This window comes from Microtus ochrogaster, chromosome 18, assembly GCF_000317375.1.
Source record: "Microtus ochrogaster isolate Prairie Vole_2 chromosome 18, MicOch1.0, whole genome shotgun sequence".
In the NCBI taxonomy this organism is placed as follows: domain Eukaryota; kingdom Metazoa; phylum Chordata; class Mammalia; order Rodentia; family Cricetidae; genus Microtus; species Microtus ochrogaster.
The window spans coordinates 8,965,892-8,988,018 of record NC_022020.1 but is presented as its reverse complement, the minus strand read 5'-3'; the positions used below and the strand labels follow the sequence as shown (position 1 = coordinate 8,988,018).

At 46.2% G+C, this 22,127-nt stretch overlaps 1 protein-coding gene across 4 annotated transcripts in view; it reads left to right on the top strand.

The window, feature by feature from the left end:
• Kctd1 (potassium channel tetramerization domain containing 1) overlaps nt 1–22,127 on the top strand; it is a 197,310-nt gene that overhangs the window by 144,198 nt on the left and 30,985 nt on the right. For all 4 annotated transcript variants that reach the window (XM_005355789.3, XM_013349374.2, XM_005355787.3 and 1 more), the window contains one exon: nt 6,947–7,125. In XM_005355789.3, the coding sequence (XP_005355846.1) occupies nt 6,947–7,125 (179 nt within the window). The remainder of the gene's footprint in view (nt 1–6,946; nt 7,126–22,127) is intronic.

Sequence of the window (22,127 nt, the reverse complement as noted above, 5' to 3'; positions counted from 1 at the left end):
GGCTCAGACTGTCCCCTGGACCTTCCTGCTGTCCCTCCCAGCCCACACCAGAGGCTCAGACTCTCTCCTGGACCTTCCCACTGTCCCTTCCAGCCCACACCAGAGGCTCAGACTCTCTCCTGGACCTTCCTACTGTCCCTCCCAGCCTTGATCAGAGTAAAGCGATCCTCCATGAGCTGCCATGTCATATGGCCTTCTTGATCCCTAATGACATCCATTTGCTGATCTCTCCTGGGGACCCAGACCCTGGGTGTAGTCATTTCTCTCCCACCCACCAGCTCCTGAATAACCACATTGAGGCTTATAATTACTTATAAATCCTCTGCTGATAGCTCAGGCTTGTTACTAGTTAACTTGCACATTTAAATTAACCCATTTCTATTCATCTATGTATAGTCATGAAGGTTTGTGAATTTGATCTGTCATCTAGCATGTCTTGCTTCCTGAGCAGCTGACTGATGTTCCTCTGACTCCACCCTCCTCCCTCCCATCATCCTCTGTTTGGCTTTCCTGCCTAACTTCCTGTCTGGCTATCAGGTAGCTTTTTATTAGCCAATGAGAGTAATGCATATTCACAGTGCACAGAAGGATTATTCTCACTGGGGCTAGACTTTCTCCTTCGCTGTATTGTCCAGCACATGGGACCATTCCCGACACTTAGGAGATGTTAATTCATATCAAGGAAGGAAGAAGCTGCCGGCCACAGGAGGCCAGAACAGTAACTGCTGGCTTAGAGTGAGGGCGGAGTTTCTTATCGCGTAGTAGAGGCAGCTCCAAGAAAGATGTTACTGGAAACAGTTTTCTGTGTGACCAACTTTCAGAGTATCTTTCCGTGCCGTGAGCTGATCCTTCAGCAAAGCAGCTGTACATTGAAGTCCTCTGTACTTATTTCTGGTTCTAGTTTGTGGTTTTCCCATCTGTAGAAGTAATGGGGACAGACATGTGCACACTACAGGCCGGCAGGTAAATGATTACACCGATGGAAAATAGCATCTAAGAAGGGTGCTAGAGACCTCTGCTGCATCTGTGTCAGGAATCTGTTCTTAGCATGACAGGCCAAGTCTCTCAAGGCCAGCCTGCCTCAAAGGGAGGTGACAGAAATTACAGCTCACACAAAAATCCGTTTACCCTAGTAGCATGCAATCCAGAGACAAAGGGGCTTAGCATGGCAGATTCCAGGCCTCAGTTTGCACTGTGGCCCCTGGTTTCATCTTCAGGCTTAGAGGGAGACAGCTGTTGCATGGTGAGTAACAATAGTTCTATCTAAGTATTCAGTGTCTCCATGAAGGGAAGGGAGCATGTACTCTGTCATAGGCCACCTCTGCTCTGGGTCTCCCTGGGGGCTGGGGAGCTTGCTCAGGTGGTAAATATACCTCGCAAGCCTGGGAACCTGCATTTCAGTTCCCAGAACATACAGGAACAGAAGCCCACTGTGGTGGTGGCACACATTTGTAAATCCTGCACCGGGGAAGCTGATACAGCCGGAGTCCTGGGGCTCACCACCTAGTCAGTACAGCCTACCTGACAAGTTACATAGGCATGAGAGATCTTGTCTCAAAAATCAAAGTGGAAGATGTCCTAGGAATGGCACCTCAGGGTGACCTCTGGATTCTCCATGCGTCTGTGCACCCCCATGCATGTACATGCACACAGATACAAAGAGAAACGAATTTAAAGGGTCTTATCTAAGGGGGCATGTGCTGGAGGATGCATTAGGATGGGGCAAGAGTCTAGAAAACTCCAGGAGGTTCAGGAGGTCAATTCTAATCCTTACCCTGAAGGGCTCAGCCCTGTCCCCTCCCTATGTCCAGCTGAAGACATGCTGGTTCCATTTTAAATTTAGCAGTAGCCATCCATTTGTGATTTACAATGTAAATGGTAGAGATCTGGGATCCTTAACCGATCAGTTATGCTTTGGATTTTTGCTCTTTCTCTGTAGACCCGGCAGTGTTGGAGCTGTGCTGAATGAGGTCACAGTCTAACTACAGTATTAACCCCGCAAATCTGTTCATTTCCGCCCGAGCACCCCCAGGCAGGATACAGAATGTGTCCAATTGAAGTTATTTCTATTCTGCAGGGCAGTGATGGGCTGAACTGTAACAGGGATATGTGCATGTATGTGTGCATACATAACCAGGGAATCATCCAGGAAGCCATGTAATAAGGATTTCTTTTTAAAAAAAACATAATTTCTTTATTGATTCTTTGGGAATTTCACATCATGCACCCTAATTCTGCTCCCCTCCCAGTCCTCCATATCCTCCCCTCACCCCTGTAGTGACCCACCAAAAGAAAATTAAAAAAAACAAACAAGCAAGCAAACAAACAAAAAGCCTTTTGCTTCTCCTTCTTTCCCGCCTGTCCTACACCTCTTCACTCATCCTGGTGGCATTGGGAGCTGCAGTTTGTCCAGTCAGCTTTACTAGCAAATGTTCATTGCAATGACTAGCAAGTCATTCGAGTCTGGTTCAGGGCCTCTGGTTTCTGGTACACCATCCTCACTGGATACTGACCAAAACTCCCCTCAGATATCCCTTGACCACCCCAAGTCATGAAGGACCTGCAGAGCATCTCACAGGACCAGTCCCTTCATGATCTGCAGCAGGTCCTTGATGGGATAGACGTTAAGGTGGGCCAACCCAAGGCCTGGCTGTGGGCCTGGCTGGTACCTGAGCTGGTCAGTCTCAGGTGAGGAGGCAGAGCCCATGCCTTCAGGGTCAGTTCTCCCCCACCAGCGATGATGGGTGGAGTCACCTCTCCTGAGTGTCGGGGCCAGCTCTCTTGTGTGGTGAGGGGCTGCGCCAATGAGGTGTGGTGCTGGCTCAGCACAGCACTCTGGTTTTACCATGTATGCTTCCTCTGCTTTCCTGAGCTGACATAGGCCAGAGACATCAACTTAGATCCAGCTGCAGCAGGACCATGGACCCAGACGTGGCCGTTGGCAGCAGCTTGGGTCCAACAGGTGTTTGTGAAAAGTGCTTTCTTATTGCTTTGTGGGGTGTGTGGGCATGATACACATATGTGTGTGTGAGTCGGTGAATATGTGTACACACAAGTCACAGCATACATGTGGAAACCAGAGGTGAACCTAGGGATTGGTCCTCTACCTTCCATCTTGTGTGTGGCAGGTCCCGGGTGCTGAGTACTTTTATGTAAACTTGACATGGGCTATAGTAATCCGAGAGGAGGGAGCCTCAATTCAGAAAATGCTCCCCTAAGATTGGACTGCAGACAAGTCTATAAGGCATTTTTTTTAATTAATAAGGCATTTTCTTAATTAGTGATTGATGTGGGAGAGTCCAGTCATTATGGGTGGGGCCACCCCTGGGCAGGTGGTCCTGGGTTCTATAAGAAAGCACCTCTCTCCGTGGCTTCTGCTTCCAAGTTCCTCCCCTGACATCTTTCAGTGATGGGTCATGATGTGCAAACAGAAAGCAAATAAACCCTCTCCTCCCCACTGGGCTTTTGGTCATGATGTTTCATCACAACAATAGTAATCTGAGCTAAACAGAAATTGGTCCCAGGGTAGTGGGTATTGCTGTAACAGACTTGACCGTGTTGTCCTGAGGAGAATTGTGGAAAGACTTTGGAACTTTAGGCTAAGTCACTAAGTGTTGAGAGCTCCTTGGGCTGTTCCGCAGTGCAGGCCTTGGAGGCCTGGTTTGTGACGTTTCAGAAGGGAAGCAAAGATTCTACCAGGCTTTTGTGTGAAGAATCTGTGGTTCTGGTCAGCTGGACCTGAAGAATCGGCTGTGATTAACAAGGGCCGAGAATTACTGAAGTGAAACCTTTGCTTTTCTGGGACAATGAAAGCTGGCCAGCTGGGACTGGAGAATCAGCTGTGATGAAGAAGAGGCCAGCATCACCATGGTGAAATCTGGGAAGGGTTTCCTCGGGGTCAGCACACAGAAGCTGTGTTCCCCAGGCAGCTGAAGTAAGTAGTGTAAGAGTCATCTGATGCCAAACTTGGTGTGGACGCGATCGATCGGCACGGTACACTACAGCCTAGAACCCCTCAAGCAGTCCTCCTGTCTCAGACTCCTGACTACAGGCATGTGCCACTGTGCACTGGTTTGAAGGCATCATGGGGTCATGGAGAGCAGCTGATGCTTGCACACGGTGGCAGGGCTGCAGTCCCTGGAGAGAACACAGAAGAGGCATTGGTGACAGAGCAGCCCAGTTGCAGCAGAGACCCCAGCTTTTTGGAGTCACCAGTGCCATGGGATGACCACCAAGAGCAGCAGTGGTGGGGGAGGGAAGCCAGCCGGAGCCTAGAAGACAAGCTGTATGGGCTGTAGAGGGTGCAGCCAGAGAAGTGACCTGACCCTTTGGAGGAGCCCAGAAGATCGTGAGTGGATCCCAGACATTGGGTGTTGAATTATTTATACAGTTGGAGTTTGATTATGACTGTGCCCTGGTTCCGGTTCTTTCCTCTTGAAATAAGAAAGTATTTAAGTTTTTTTTAAAAATAGGTTCCCACAGTTAAAAGACTTTGGCTATTAAAAGAATGAATTTTTAAAAGGGGTTGAATTTGTATGACTTGTGGGACTTTGTAAGTTTAAAATTTTTACATTGTGATGTCAATATTTAATACATGAGCTTGAGGATGAACAAGAAAAGAAAGGTTGAGGCTTAACAGTGGTGTGTCTGTGTGTCAACAGGGGTCAGTTGTGCTGGCTACTTTTATGTCATAGGAGAGGAGGGAACCTCAATTGAGAAAATACCTCTATAAGATTGGGGTGCACGCAAGCCTGTATGGCGACTTTTAGTGACTGATGAAGGGGTATGCACTGAACTTTGTGGGTGTCACCATCACTAGACTGCTGGTCCCAGGTTCCATAAGAAAGCAAGCTGTACAAGCCGTGAGGAGCAAGTCAGTAAGCAGCACCCCTGTGGCCTCTGTGACAGCTCCTGCCTCCAGCTTCCTGTCTGCCTTCCTTCCATGATGGACTATGATGTGGAAGTGTGAGCCAAATGAGCCCCCTCTGCCCCAACTTGCTTTTGGCTGTGGTGTTTCCTCACAGCAACGGTAACGCTAGCTGGGGCACTCCCTTTGTTGATCGTGGTTGTACTTCATATGCCAGGCTAGCTGACTCAGAAGCTCCCAGCAGTCTCCTGCTTCAGCTTCTTACTGGGCAGTGACTGGAACATGGGGATTACTGACTTGCTGCTGGGCCAGGGCAGATATGAGTTCCAAATCCATTCCTCATACTTACATAGCCAACATTTTATTTTCTGTGCCATCTCCACAGCCTTTGATCACTTTTTAAGGGTGAAGTATTGTCTGTCATCCAGTATTAAAAATGCTTCTTCTGGCACTTAACTTTAATATGTTCTACCATCTGTGACTTTGCTTCGTCCCCGCTCCCACCCCATAATAACCCTTTCAACTCCTTTTCTTTGTGTGTTCCAAGCACTCTTTTGTGTCCTTAATTTCTATTTTGTGTTATTGAAGAATACAGTAAAGAATGCTCTAGTGAATACCCATGAATTTGCCACCTGATTTAGGAACTGAAAATGAACTCTTTTCGAGTGGCATTTTCTGGGCTCTGTTTCCTGCGCCTTGCAGAAGAGCACCACACAGATGGTAAGCATTTTGTGCAAGTCCCCATCACCTCGTCGTTCCTAGTGGCTGTCTGGGAAAGCTCGCCAGTGGCAGTCTCTCTTGGACTTGGGCTTAACCTAAGTAGTCTAACAGCTGAGCTCCAGGTAACGCCTCAACCTGTTCCAGGATCAAGAAACCCATACTTTGTAAATTTATGTTATCCCTTGCACTTTAAGCACAAGACTAAGCAACTTCCCTTCTGAAATCTCTATCAGAGACATTTTTCATGTAACCTATTCTCTACTTTTGGCACATATGGTGAGTGTGTTTGAAAACAGTCTCTGCCTAAATTTCAAATCTGAGAATGGAGAGAGAGAGAGAGAGAGAGAGAGAGAGAGAGAGAGAGAACACGCACGCGCGTGTGTTCAGTCTTACAGAACGCTCTTTTGGTTTGTTCCTCAATTGATCTATCCTTTGATGATTCTAAGTATCTGACCTCATGGAGTGCCAGAACCTGGCATGACTTGCCTGTGGCGTGGAATCACCATGGTGTGTACTCATTTATGCTGTATCCTGGGACAACTGGTGTCTCTTCTGCTCTTGAGAGTGCAGTTCCTTCAATGTGTTCCTGCTGTTGCCATGTGCCGCTCGCGTCCTGGTCTCTTCCTGCTGCTGCACACGCCTCCCACATCCTGGTCTATTTGTTTACATCACACCTTTTGCAGCATCTGCCTCATCTTCTTCACCTTGGAGACTTAGTCTCTTGAGAAGTCAGGCACACAGCAAAGAAGCTTGTTTGGGATCTGTTGTTATGAAGCATCCCCAAGCCACAAATTCCCAGGAAGAGAGCTGGGGAGCAAGAAACTGGCTTTTTATTTTTTAAAATCTATGGAATGATAAACTCATGGTGTCTGTTTGAACAGCTGATGGCTACAACTGTACAGTACTCCTTTGTGATTCAAAAGCTAGAGCCTTAGAAACTGTCCTGTAGAACACATGTGTCTTAGTTCCTATGCATAAGAATGAGGAAGTTTTCAAAGAGAACTATAAACTATACATGGTTTATTTGGGTGCATATTGTTTTAAGCATTGATTATCTTTTCATTTAAAATGAATAGGATTTCTCCATAAGCCACTTGTCATTTGCATAATGTGAAAATCCATTTGTATAATAAGCCCTCAGAGTAGGCAGAATTGGATCCCGGGCACATGAAGTTCCTTTCTCTCTGTTGCAGGTTTTGCTTTGCTTATAATACTGAAAACCAAAGTGAGAGGACCTGATATTTCCCAGATGTTATTAAAGAGCTCATCATCGCCGCTCACCCGTTCATTTCCCAGGATCTATGTTCTCGTTCGTCATTGGCAACAGAACCGTGTCTAACTATGATTCTCTCTCTGTAGGATAGTCGGCCCAATATGTCAAGACCTCTGATCACTAGATCCCCTGCATCGCCACTGAACAACCAAGGCATTCCCACTCCAGCCCAGCTCACCAAGTCCAATGCACCGGTCCACATCGACGTGGGCGGTCACATGTACACCAGCAGCCTGGCCACCCTCACCAAATACCCCGAGTCAAGGTAACTGCAAAAGTGGGGATTGTCGCTCTCAGAAGTGTGTGTGTTTGATGCTCTCAACTGCTTTTCCTTTCACCAGAAGAACAGTGTGGCCCGGCCAATACCAAGCGCAGGGCATGACCCACTGAGGCTATTCAGCGCCATGGCTGTTTGATTCCACAGTTGGGGCATGGAGTACTTGTCCGAATGCCACTTTCTGAGTGCTGTGGTAGGCACCTGTAATTCCAGCCTTCAGGGACCTAAGGAGAAGGATCAGGAATTCAAGGCAGGCTGGGGCTATATAATGAGCTCAAGACCAACCAGGACTATAGAATGAGGCCCTATCTCAAAATAAAAATGATGATGGGTGGGGGGCGGTGAAATGACCCAGAGCAGGGCTAATGGCCTCAATTCAAACCATGTCAAGATGGAAGGAGAGAATCCAGAGCATGGTTCTCTACGCTCCACCTGTGCACTGTGGGGTGTGGGCACAGACACACACACATGAGAGACAGAGAGACAGAGAGACAGAGAGAATAATGTTTATAACATAAATAGACAATATTGAGTATAAATCATAGTTGTGATAAGAATGTTATAAAGTATTTTAGTTTTTTTAAGATCTTTTTTGACTACCTAAAAGAATTTCAGCCAGGCAGTGGTGGCACACACCTTTAATCCCAACACTCAGGAGGCAGAGGCAGGCAGATCTCTGTGAGTTCGAGGCCAACCTGGTCTACAAGAGCTAGTTCCAGGGCAGGCTCCAAAGTAACACAAAGAAACCCTATCTCAAAAAACCAAAAAAATTAAAAAAGAATTTGAAAGTTGGGATGAAAAGGATAGAAAAACGTATTTTCTTGACTTCCAGATTTACTTTCCAGATAAAAATGAAGTGATTCAAATATAGGTTTGTAAGCTATCCACAAAGCTGTGCATTTACCCCTGGCTCTCAGCTGTTAGTGCAGGTGTGACTCGGAAATGCTAAGAAAGCGATACAAAATCACATGGTCACAGTGGCTGTAGTTTTAGGTTTCAAGAATATGACTCTGAAGCTCACTACATAGAAAAGGCTGACCTCAAGCCCGCAGAGATCTGCTGCCTCTGCCTTCTCAGTGCTGTGATTGAAGGAGGCGTTCCCCACTTCCCTGGGCTCATTAATGTTTTATTTCCTTGATGTGAAAATTTAGTTTATAAAGTGGTTAATAACTTTTTATATACATTGATTTGTATTTTCCTCATGCATATAAATATTTTGCCCACATATAAATATGTACAGCATGTGCATGCGTGGTGGCCTCAGAAGCGAGCAGAGGGCTTCCGTTCTCCTTGGATCTGCAATTATGGATGCTTGGGGGCTACCACGTGGGTTCTGGGAGCCAAATCTAGTCCTCATTTTCAGTAGTGACAAGTGCTCTTAACAGATGAGCCTTCTCTGCAGCCCAGGGTTCCAACATCTTAAGCGACATTGATTAAAAAAATAAGAATCTGGCTCTATAACTATTATTCTTTTTAAAGAGTAGCTATTTGTATTTCTTCTAACCTCCTGTTGATACTGACATCAACTACAGAAAACTGCTGCTGGCCCTTCAGATGGGGGAGTTAAATCCAGGGTCAAGAACAAACCATCTACAAAGGTCCATATCCTATCCTGAAATGTAGGGCAAGTTAGTGACCTGGTCTGGTGGCCTTTGCTTTTGTTTGCTTTTAAAACTTCTGATATAAGGGGGAAGTTAATGCAGCCAGAGGGGCTTCCTTCTCAAATACATAGGAACAGAAGAATTTCCGATTTGGCGTGTTTTCAAAGTTTAGAATATTTGTCTATGTATAATGAGATATCTGGGGAAATAGGACCCAAGCTGAACATGAAATTCATCTATGTTTCATTCATATATATATATATTACACACATATCCTGAGGATCATTCTGTATCGTGTTTTTAGTAACTCTGTGAACAAAACAGTTTCAGGACATGGAATTTTCTATGTAGGGTCTTATGTTAGTGCTCAAAAGGTCTTGGGGACTGGGGAAATAGCTAAATTGGTAAGGTGTTTGCCAAAAGGCATGGATCTCACTCCCAGAACTCACAAAAGGAAGCTGGTATGTCCCTATAATCCCAGTTGTCCTACTTATCCTCGTCACCTAGGAAGAAAGAACCTCCGTTGAGGAATTGCCTCGACCAGGTAGGCATGCCTGTGGGTACTGTCTTGATTGCTAACGAGTCTAGGGAATTCAGCCCACCGTCAGCTTTCCAGTCCCTAGGTCATGGGTTGTTTAAGAAAGCTAGCTAGACATGAGTCTTCAAGCAAGCCAGCTGGCAGGCCACATTCCTCTGTAGGATCCACTTAAGGCTCACGTTTGACTTCCTGCCTTGGCTTCCCTCAGTGCTGGGTTGTGACCTAGAAATACAAGGTAACTGAAGGCTTTCCTCCTCCTTTTCAGGGTGTTTGATCACAGGGGCAGAATAAACAGTACCAGGGAGGGAGTAAGTGGATCCCTGGGTCTCAATGGCCGACCAGCTAATTAGGCAAGCCCTAGGCCAATGAGGGACCCTGTTTCCAAAAACATGATGGGCCACTCCTGAGGGATGACACCCAAGGTTGACTTTTGTTCTCCATACACACGTGCATTTCTCCAAGCCCCACAAACATACATGAACACATATGTGCACACATCCCAATAGATGCCCACTCAAAGTTCTGGATTTTGGAGCATTTTGGATGTGGGGTGGTTGGACCATTGGCCTGTGCCATAGGCTACTGGTTTTGGTCTAGTTGCTCAGTGCAACTGCATGGATCGTCTATAGTCTGATGCTCTCTGAGGGTCAACCATCTGTAGCACCCCGGATTCGCTTGAACTTTGGGCAGTGGTGGAAGATAAGGTTGGCCACTCTCTTCATTCTGTTTCTGTCTCTCATAATTTCCAGTCACCTCCTGTTGGTACTACATATTTTAGACCTCAATTAATGTCTCATTTGGAGACTTCCTAGTCTATCTTTCCATGAGTTTCCTCGAGTCTCGTGATTCAGATCCTGAACCATGCATCAGATTTCGTAGATGCCTTTATTCTCTCTAGCTGCTTGGTCTCTTACAGCAGTCAGCTGCCACATGCACTATTGAGCATCCAAAGAGAGAACAGTCCAAATTGAAATTCCCTTTTGATGTACATTACACACTCAATTTTGAGGCATAAAACTAAAAAAAAAAAAAACCCTCTTAAATATCTCAGTGATTTTTATATTGCTTCCTTTTTGTGTTGGAATGGTAATATTCTGAGTTAAGTGGAAATGCATTTCAGACAAATTCTGTCTCTTTTCGCTTTTCCCATGTGCCTGCTAGAAAATGTGAACTTGCTTCTGCGTCTTCTTTCCTGCATGGCAGCACTAAACTAGGAATCCTGGCTTCTATGAAAAGAATTAAACCCGCCCATCCCCCATCCTGATACTTGCACACACCACAAACTGCCTTTGCTCCGCAGCGTACTAGTATAGGCAGGATTATCGGCACACCTTCCTAAGTTTTCCTCTCATCCCAGTCACCCATAGTGCCGCAGCAGCAACGACAAAGAAATGTTTTGTTTTCTTTGGATGTTTCAGGGGTCAAACTCAGGGCCTTATGCACGGCAAGCACATGTTCTACCACTAAGCCTCACCTCCCAAGCAGAAGTGATTTGATTAGTTGTATCTGCATTTAGACACAGGCTCTGCCATTCACCCGGCAGTTCTTTGATGGGTTGGTAGGGTCCAATGGCCAAACACCTGCCTTTCCTCTTTCAGAACAGGTACAGACATGTCTTCTTGCAAAGCTAATAATTAATGTGATCATAGACATATCTTCATAGTCCTGTGTTTGATGCAGAGAAAACTGCCTTCCGAATTCTAAATGGACCCCACTCCTTCTATGCCTATAGCGAAGACACAGCCTGACATCAGGCTCTCCTTCCTTGTATCTGGGATTGTGTCCTCTCTTGCTTACTCACCATGAGCTCATCTTTTCTAACAGGACATAGCATTAAACTCATGTCAGGTATCAAAGAAGCTTTCTTTCCCATGGCTTATAACTAAAACTAATGACACTCTTCAGATAATAGTATTATCTGAATACTACGGTGTCATTGGCCACCATGTGCTGCTCTGCTTCTCCTTGGTTCTTGTGACACTGCAGTAATTAAACATTCATCCCAAAGAAAATTCAGAAAGGGACCCACACTCAGATTTTGGCAGTCAAGCATATTTAGAAGAACAGACATTTGTGATTTTCCCCATAACTCAAATGTCCCTTCCAATTTCTGTGACGATCTCCCACCTAGCCAACCCTCTGTCAATAAACCCAGACAGACGGCTGGGTTACTCATGACCTTGAAATTATTAGCAACTCCTCTGGTTAGCATTCTAGGGGCTTGGAACCCTCCTTCCCTGCCCTACCCACTGAGCCCCTGTGAACCCCTGGTTCTCCAGCTGCCTCTTCTGATGGAGTGGCCCAGAGAGAAGAGGCGCTTTAGGAACTACAGGGAAGACTTTAGTTAAGAAATTCTGATTTGTAAGTAACAAATAACCTTAAAAGACATGTAATGTAGGAGGTGAGGCGTAGGAGGTGAGCTGTGGGGCGTGGGTTGTGGGGCGTGAGGTGCGTAATGTGGGGTGGGGGAAGTGAGGTGCGTGAGGTGAGGTGCGGGGTGCGGGGTGCGGGAGGTGAGGTGTGGGAGGGTGCCGTGTAGCAATTTACAGCCCTGCTCTAGGGAAAGGCTTCTCCAATGTAACAGTTCTGCTCCAGCAGCGGCAGGGAAGTTGTTACAGTTGGGCTCCAGTGCCCCAGCGTGTAACAGCTCTGCTCTGCTAGGGGACGGTTTTCCTAGCGAAAGTGTTACAGTCCCGCTCATCTTGGCTCTGTCTCTGCTCTGGGGAAAGAAGGTCTCACCCAAACTTCGTTCAAGAAGAGATTTATTGGGAGGGGAGGATCTAGGAGAGTGGCTGCATCTGCCGGTGTGGAAAAAGGGTGCGGGGCTTATATAGGGCTTCTTAGGGGCAGAGTTTTTCCAGGGTGGGAATGGGTAAGATTTCTGTCTCTTGAGCTCAGCTTGGCTGGATCTCTGCTCTGGGATCAGTTGATTTTTCTGATTTTCTGCTCAGGGATTGACTAGTTTCCCTGTACAGGGATTGTTTGGTTTTCTTCTTAGTTGGTCAGGGGCAGATTTGACTCTGTTTTCTGAGCCATGGTGTGTTTCTTTCACTGACCCCTTTTTAACCTTTTGGCTCTAATTTTAGGGCCTGGGCAAATTTCTTTCACTGACTGATTCTATGACTAAAGTGTGTTTCTTTGGCACTGGTCAGGGTGTGTTTCGTTGGTACTGGGTTTAAGGCTAAAGTATTTCTTTCACTGGCTCCGTTCTTTGCGCCAGGGTGGGCTTCTTTGGCTAGACCTTTTACCCTGCGCTGGGTACACAGTTTGGTGGTACAGTACACGAGCAAGGATCTGAGTTTAAGCCCAAGCACTGGCAAAGAAAGGAAGGGAAGACACTATAAATCTTCAATTAGGATTACAGCTTGGAGTTGCAGTACACAAGAACACCTGGTCTCTAACTAGAAAAGTTTAAAGGGGAAAAAAACGCACAAACAAACCAAAAACCAGAGCAAGGACAGTAGGATATATCCTACCACCTGGGAGGCTGAAGTAGACGTATACTGAGTTTAAGGCTAAGATGGCCTACAATAGGAGTCACCATGAGAAAAACCAAAACAAACCCATATAGGAATATAGGAGGCAGCCATGGACATGGAAAGACGGGCGATCAGAGGTCAACGAACTAGGACTCGTGGATCTGCTGCCTGTTTTACAAATAAAGTCTAGCTAGAGACAACAGTAAAGAAAAATATGTCCCCATCAGAGTTTTTCAACTGGATTTGGTAGTACAGACCTGTAATCTGAGCTGCTCAGGAAGCAGTCAGGATTGTGAGTTAGGATTGTGAGTTCAAAGCCATCCTGGGCAACTTATCAAGATTGTGTCTCTCAAAATATTTTTTAAGAGCGTGGAGGATCTGAGAATGTAGCTCAGTAGGAGGACATTTCCCTGCCATGCCTGATCCAACCCAGCACTGCTTTAAAATAAGCAGACTACACAAATTCTCTCACTTGGTTCGAAGTGTGAGCATCTCAGGGGAGGTGGTTATAGATGCTGTGCTCTTCCTTTGGGCTGTGCAGATTTGAAGGGCAGGTCTGCTTATGACTGGGTCAAAAACATTGATAAGGCCTTATGAACACCATTGATAAGGAAAGACTTAAGTATTGCAATATTGTTTATTAAGCCCCATGTCAAAATACAAAGCATCCTGAAAACCCTTGGCATATGTTTATGATGAACAAGGAGGACTTGTCTGAGTTCAAAGTTGGGACTTTCACATCTGTCACTGTCCCTTCTGGCAAAGACAGTTTTAGTAAGTTTGTAAAGCATCTAGTTGATGCTTATTCAGACTTGAACTCTCCCACCTGGGGAGGTGGACTAGTCAGTGGGACCCATGCGGTGTTACTAAAGTGAGGGTCTCGGTGCGAAACACTCACTGTCAGCCAGAGAGCTTCTCCGGTCCCCTGAGCCATCTGAGCTGATGGCTTGACAGGGCTTTTGTATATTTTAAACCCAGACATGAGTTAAGTCCCATGTAAGTAGATTATGCTAAATGGGTGTCTCTGAAATAGCTGTGGAGTTCCTTAGCATACGGGGATGTGTGGGTAACTGCAGGACTCAAGAGACTTCCTTTGCAGCCGTGGAGTTGATACCTATGGCCACCCAAGGGTGCATTCAGAACTTCAGGATGGAGGAGCCAAGCATGTGTGCCCCATCAGCAGAGGTCCGTCATCTGGAGGGCATCACTCTCACACACATTAGCCATTACAGCATCATTTCAGTGGAGCTGCCCCAGGGGGAAGACACATGGTGTAGTATGAGACAATTCGGGAGGCCAGAGCTGTGAGTTCCAGGCCTCTCTACACTACATATATATGTGCCCCGTCTCAAAACAAAACCACCTAAAATAGGGAGCTAGACAGATGGCTCATTGGTTAAGAGCACTTCCTGGTCCTCCAGAAAGCACAAGTTTGGTTCCCAACACCCATGCCCATGTTGAGTGGTTCATAACCAGAGGATCCAACACCCTCTTCTCTATTGCACAAACACCTGAACTCACACATGAACACACACACGCATGCACACACACACACACATATACACATATAATTTTAAATGCAGTAAATATTTTTAAAACCCTGAAATAAAAGGATCTTTGAAGCCCATATTCTGAAGACAAATACAATGTTTGCATTTCTGTGCACTTGTATCCTGGCCTAGAGAACTGGACGTGGGGATTCTGTGATGTCAAATTTCCTGTCTTTGTGCTTCCAGTTTTGATGCTGTGGGTCCCACTGTGTTATCACATGAGCCCAGATTTTAAAGACCTTAGGAAATAAATGCTGCTAAAATGAATGCATCTGATTTGCCAAATGGTTCGCCAAACTTTTCTCCAGAATTGCTGCATGGAGCCAGGCTCAGTGGTGTGTATCTGTAATCTGAGGTCTCAGGAGGCAGAGACAGGAGGATCCCAGATGAGGCTTGTCTGGGCTGCATAGAGAGAATCTACCTAAAGAGCAAACAGACAGACAAACACAGAAGGCTACTGCATGCCGGAGACTAAGCCGTTTTTATGCCCTGCCTTTTGAGCCACGTGTTGGATAATTCAGTGCCTATGTTGAAGTGTCACAGCGTAGGTCAGCCATGAACTGTCCACAGAAAGGGAGGGGAGAAGGTACTGCTATCTCCATGAAATGACATGCACCCAGTGACTGAGGAGCAAGGCTTGCAAAGCCTCGGACTTTGGGACCCTGGAAATGGAGCATGTGGAGTTTCCCAGGGCTAATGGGGAGGCTTCTTCCTTCTCTGTCTCCTCTCCTCATTTTACAGTCTTGATTTCCCACAATTTGCTCCTCTGAGATGCAGATGAACAACAGAAAAGACCTCTGTGTTTAAATAAGGAGCCCACTCTTCTGTTTAGTGCTGGAGACTATCCTTTAGGGATAAGTACTATAGGGTTCCTTGGCCACAGGAGAACAAGATGGGCCTTGCTTGCTTTCAGTGTGGTTGGATGTGTGCACTCGGAGAGTCTTGTCTTAAAGTATAATTTAGAGACAAGATAACTGCAGTGCCTATACTTTCCCCCACCACGCTCTGATGTCCGTTCATGGATTATTGTGCTTTCCCTTCCATCAATGTAACACTCAATGGCCTACAAAAGCCTTAGTCTCTTACAACCACCTCTATAGCTTGTCAGACAGAGGTACCATAGAAAACAGCAGTCAAAAGCAACAGTTCACCAGATAGTGAATTACTACTACGAGATAGCTGGGCGTGGAGGAAGGAGGATCGGGAGTGTAGGGCCATGTCTGTTACACTATGAGTTTGAACTAGCCTGGGCTATATGAGACACTATCTTAGAAAAGAGTACTGCACATGATAAATAGACCCTCTGGGAATTAACGTGCCCACTGTATTAAATCTAAAGATAATTTTCATATAGTTAGTTCTTTCTCCAAGAAATGTCTTTGTTTATCTTAAAATAAAGTTAAGCCAAAAGTCCAGTTTGCCTTTCACCAGGAAGCAGAATTTCACTGCTGTGGCATGCTGAGTCTTTCCTGTGTCCTGTGATGCATCTGCCAGGACATATGGGGATTTCTACTTTGCCCCTCTGTGCCAGTGGTCAGGGACACACAGGATGTCCACGCTGCAGGCCCTGGTGTGGAGCAGCCTCTTCTCTGCTTGATCACCCACAATGCCATTTGTGACCAGCATTGTCCTTCATTTTTGCGTGTGAAGTTATGTTTGGTTTTGACTGAAGTAGTGAATTAAATCTGTTGAAATAAATGTGTGTAGAGGCTTCATGGAAGCAAATAATGCTTTAGCTTAGTCTTCATTCTTCCCAGTCAGACCGGGAAAGAAGGCAAAGGGCCTTCGCGTGTAAGTACCTGCTGGCACCCTGCTGTTAGAGTCTGGGAATACCAGAGAAGGATGGTTACAGGCAGGACTTCAGGTCATATCGTGTGTGTTAATTATGACCGAATTTGTCAAGAACCCAGTTTCCTGTTGGACATTTTCCTGTTATTCTACCAGGCTGCCTCCTTCTGTCCAACCCAGTGTCCTCTCTGTACATTGACCGTGTGGGTTTCTGTGTTAATTACCGTTTGCTGCAAGAAGAAACTTCTCTGGTAAGGTTGAGTGGTACCCTGATCTGTGGGTATGACAATGTCGTTAGGAGTTATTTTGTTGCTATGTTCATCTAGAGAATAATGGTAGTAGATTTCCCCTAGGGCCCATGACCTATCTAGCCTTAGGTTCTTTGAGACAGGGTCTCTCCCTGTAGCTGCAGCTTGCTAATTTGGCTCAGCCAGCTGGCCAGCAAGCCACTCAGATCCTTCTGTCTCTTCGAATTCCGGACCTGGGATTGCAGACATGTGCCGCAGTGCCCAGCTTTGATGTGGGCTCTGGAGATGAAGCTTAGCTTCCCCTGCTGACCTCTCCAGCCGGAGTAAATGCTCCTGGATCCTCGTAGCTGTGAAGAGACACCATGACCATGGCAACTCTTATAAAGGAAAACATTTAATTGGGGCTGCCTTACAGTTCAGAAGTTCAGTCCATTCTCATCATAGTGGGCAGTGTGGCAGCATGCAGACAGACATGGTGGTGGGTGAGAGTCCCACATCTTACAGGCAACAGGAAGTGGACTGAGACACTGGGCAGTATCCTGAGCACAGGGAACCTCAAAGCCTGCTCCCACAGTGACACACTTCCAACAAGGCCACACCCACTCCAACAAAGCCACACCTCCCAATAGTGCCACTTCCTGTGAGATGATGGAGGCCAGTTACATTCAAACTACTACATTGTATGTTTTCCAGGAATCTTCATCCCAAGGCAGATACCCGAAAGTTCCTCAGTCTGAGGGCAGAAAGAGTCATTGCCCTGCAACTGTATCAGTGAGTTGTTGAATATAATCAGGAGACCACACTGGGAACTGGGGGGACGGATATATGGGGAAAACGCTTTCTATGCAATCATGAAGACCTAGATTTGAATCCCCAGAGCTCACAAACATGTGGTAGTTAGTATCTTAATCTCAGTGCTTCTCCTGGAGAGGCAGAGCAGAGATAGGAGACTCCAGGAGGTTGTCCAGCCAGCTAGCCTGGCATGCATAGCAGCAGATAACAGAAGAAGACCCATTTCAAAACAGGTGGACTTGAGCACTGAGGCCCAAGGCTGCCTTCTGACCTTCATGCGCACACTCAACTCATTCATGAATGCATGCACATGCTCACTGAAACAAAACAAAACAGCACCATGTCACTGGAAGTGACACTGGCTCTGAACAATGGCTTCATGTTGTTAATAAATGCCAGTATCAGGTGACTTAGAAATGGCATTGCGCCTTACCGCCTTACCGAGAAGCTTGGCTGAGTGCCTCAGAGAACCAGAACGTTTTAGCAATGCAAAACATACAGGCTGGGGAGCTTTATCCTAGAAAGGTGGACTGGCGCTCACACCGTCTACCTCTTTGATTTGGACTTGGTGAGCTGTAGGATCCACCCTAACTTCATGAAGCTCAGTATGCCCCCCCCCCATCTAAAAACTTATCTTTTAAAAACAACCTAGACAACCCTGAGGACTTCTGAGCTTACTTAAAACCTGAACTCTCCCCTGGCCTCAAAAGAGCTCAATCCATACAAAAAGAAAAGAAAGGTCCTTCCCAACACCTCTGTCTTTGGGGCCTCAGGTAAACCTGACTATATAGCCCACGACCCCGTCCCCCCACCCCAATCTCCCTGTCTGTACATGAGGTGTTGGGTTTATAGGTAGGCACCCCACACCCACTGATTGAAACTAAGCCCTTGGGAACATTAGGCAAGCATTCTACCAACTTAGTTATATGCCTAGATGAACCCACCTTTCTTTCCTCTAGTTCTGTCTTTAAGGAATAACGCAGAACTGGCCCATTAATCTATAGTCTTAAGCACTTTAGGAAAGAGGTCTCACCCAAACCTCACATTTTGGCAATATACCATGTAAGGAATGAACAGGCATGAGGGAGAATTCAGAAAGAGAATTAGTAGATGCATTAAATTATTGGACTAAAGGTCCAAACCACTAGGCTAACACGTGAAACTGTGTTTGAATGGGGCACGTTCCTTCTTCCCACCATGTGGTGTCTGAGATGCTCGGAAAGCTGGACAGGAAAGCAGTGGCTTTGTCTCTCCAAGAACAGGGTGCTGGTGGGCACCTGAGGAGCTCATCTGCTTGGCAAAAGCACTTCCCTCTTCCTCAGGACTTCTGCATGGGGGGTGGAAGCACAAGCAGGCGGCTGCTGCCATGTCGATGGACTAATGCTGCCAGCTTCTGTGTATGTTCACCCGAAGCAAGAGAGGAATAACAACAAGTTCTCGTTCCTAGCTGGAATCGTTTACGTCTTTAGCTGATCTGCAGGTTGGGGCCTGGTTCTTCTGGTTTTTTGTTTGTGTGTTTGTTGTTGGAGAGCATGAGGAGAAATATCTAGAGATACACCTGTTGTTCAGTGTGCTGAAGGACTGGCATGGACCTCTGTGGGGAACTCTTGAACTACGTGAACCAACCATAAGCTCAGCAGGGAGGTGTTGATAGCCCCAGACAGACATCTCCAGAGCGAGTGTTCTTGGCCCTGCAGCGCCAAAGGCAGAGAGTTGTCAGGAGCCTTCTTGGGAGTTTCCCAAGCACACACCTGTAAGAGTTGTCTTTAGATCATGAACAGATCTGAACTTTTTGTGAGCAAGCAGTTAGCACAAGGTCTCAGCAGTCAACCCCAGAACTTTTGATGCTGCTGAGGCCAGCTTCCAGCTGCTGAGCGTGAGGTCCTGAGGTACAGGCCTGGCTCCGCAGGCCATGTTGATCACATGACACTTTGAGTTGGTGACCGCTAAGTACATGCACAGAATCACCTAGAAATAGTGGCTTCAGAGAGCATATAGCCAAACAGGCACATTCCACGGTGATCCAAAGAAACACTCAGATTCTGAGAGGCTGTTGGCCACAAGGATGTTCAGTGCACCCTCTGACATGTCTATGTGCTGCTGACTCTGTGGAATGAATTTCAGTTTTCAGCTTTTCTCTCTTCTCTTAAGGAGGCCCAGCTTACTGTCCTGAGGTGGTGGTGTCCTTGGAAAGCCCAGTTTCTGGATGTGTTTTTAAGCTTCATGACTCTAAACTCAGATGGTCACAGGATGAATTCGTTTCCATTCATTCAACCATCTTTTGATGCTCTCAGTATTTAAATGAGACTGTTGCTGTATAAACCCTTGAATGACGGTAGTAATGAAGGTGTGTGTGCGTGTGTGTGTGTGTGTGTGTGTGTGTGTGTGTGTTGGCTAACTTTGTCAACTTGACACAAGCTAGGGTTATCTGAAAGAAGGAAACCTCAATTGAGAAAATGCCTTCAAAAGATCAAGTCATAGGGCATTTTGTTAATTAGTGATTGATGTGAGAGGGCTCAACTCATTGTGGGTGGTGCCATTCCTGGGCTTGTGGACCTGGGTCCTATAAGGTACCTGGCTGAGCAAGCCGGTAAGCAGCATTCCTCCATGGCCTCTGTATTAACTCCTGCGTCCTGGTTCCTGCTCTGTTTGAGTTCCTGTCCTGACTTCTTTTGATGATGCAGTGTAAGCCAAATAAACCCTTTCCTCCCTAAGTTGCTTGGGTCATGGTGTTTCATCACAGCAATAGTAACCCTAACTAAGACAGTGTACCTGTGTGTGTGTGTGTTTGTGTATTTGTGTGTGCGTGCATGCATTTATCTAGGTGTGAATTTGTATATGTGTATGCCATGTATGCATGTATATGTGAACAATTGTATATGTCTCTGGTACATATGCACATGTGAATGTGCATTTGTATATGGCATGTATGCATGTCTTTACACATGCATTTATATATGTGTGGTGTTTATGCATATGGAGTGTGCATCAGTGTATACGTGTGTCATGTATGCATGTAATTATCCATGCATGACTGCATTGTGAAGTATTTATGCATGTGATGTGTAAGTTTATATATATGTGTGTGTTGTGCATGTTAGTATGTATGTGTGACATGTATGTATGTCCATGCATTTATGTACATGTGTGGTATTTATGCATATGGTAGGTTGTGCATTTGTGTCTCTGAACACGGGAGATTAAGAAAGCAGTACAAATAAGCCCGGGTGGATTCAGTATTCTGTCCATCTTCCTGAAGATGTAAGAAAAGCGTTGGCCTGGTCTCCTGGCAATTTTGTGTTCTTTTCATTAAACTCTGTTAAGCTTCTATATTTTTCTCTTAAACATACTAAGCAAAGGATTTAAATACTTTCATTATAAGCCACTGTTTTGCTGGCAGGATCACAAGTGGGGAAAACTGTGAAGTTGAAAATAGAAACGTTGGCTTGGCCATCGTCCTCTCTCATATGATCAATATGATGTGCGTTTGTGTGAAGCAACGACTGTGGCATATTGTCAGTGATTTCCAACAGTCTGGAACCGTGCAACAACAAAGGAAGCGTGGGCACACTCCACTCCCCAGCCTGCGCTTATTGGTGGTCACAAAGCATGAGGAGAGAGGGGGCCAGGGCTCACCTGTAAGCCGCAGTGCCAGGGGACAGACCTGGGGATTTGCTAGGCAGGGTGGAAGACCCGAGAATGTTGTATCACATTCTATAATCCACTAATCAGGTTTGTCACGACAAAGAAGCCCAGGAATAAGGGTAGACATCAGGCACAGCCCAGATTCACTCAAAATTTCCTGTCAGAGCAATGTGAAGACCTGGGGATGTGGTTTGGTGGTAGAGTGTTTGGCCAGCATGTGGTGCGTGCTGGGTTTGAGGATTTGGCACCATGAGAAGGAGCAGAGAAAGATAGGAGGGGAAAGAGATGTAAGGTCCAAGAAAGGAAGGTAGGAAGGAAGAAAGGAAGGAGGGAGGCAAAGAAAGAGGGAGGGAGACAAGAAGGAAAGGAGGGAGGGAGGGAGGGAGGGAGGGAGGGAGGGAGGGAGGGAGGGAGGAACCATAACTGCAAGATGACAGGCAGGAAAGGGTCAGGAGTTGGGCTCTGAGACAGGTGGGCAGACTCAGGACAGTACTGTAGGTCTAAACTTCAGCTCTTGTCTTTGATTTGTCTTGCAGTGCTGGGAATTGAACCCGGTACTCGCACACACTGAGCAAGGTCAATCATGTATCTCCATCCCCAGCTTGACATTTAGTGTGCTTGAGTGGTTTTGCAAGTTTAAGGGAAGAAAGGGGCTTGGGACAGTTCAAAGATGGACTGGCCCCCACTCTTAGGAACACAGAGTAGCTCAGCATCCTCAAGGCTACTTGATGGTACTACAACCCAGTTTCTGCACTGCTACAATCAAACGTTCCCTGTACTAGGCATTTTTCTACTTAGTATTACCGTGGTAAGAATTCAAGCAGATAATCTGTAAAAATTTCAGCCGAGTGTTGAACACACTCTCAATAAATGTTAGCTATTATAGCATTTTCCCCGTTTGAATAGGGATTATTACTGGAAAATGGAAAACATATTCTAGAGTTCTGAAATCAAGAGAAAAGCCTAAGGAGCGTGTCAAAAATCCCTCTAAATATAGAACTGACTGTTGGGAGGAGGAAGGGGGTGGCTGCGGAGGCAGGCCCGTGCACACATGTTCATGCTTGCCTGTTCACACAGAAAGCAAGATAAAAACTGAAAGAGACTGTTCACTGAAAATACCCAGCTGGGCTCCAGGAAAAGGCCCGATGATTTTGTCCTGGGCTCATCTGAGAAAAATAGCCGTTCATTCTAGAAACCATTTAAAACAGACACTCACGTGAACCAGGAGCACACTCGGGCGATCCAGTTCTCTTTGTCCCGCTCAGCCTGGTCCTTTAGATGGGAAGAATTGTGACTGGGGCACAGCACTCAGTCGTCTAAGGCTGACATCTGATTGGGCACAGCACTCA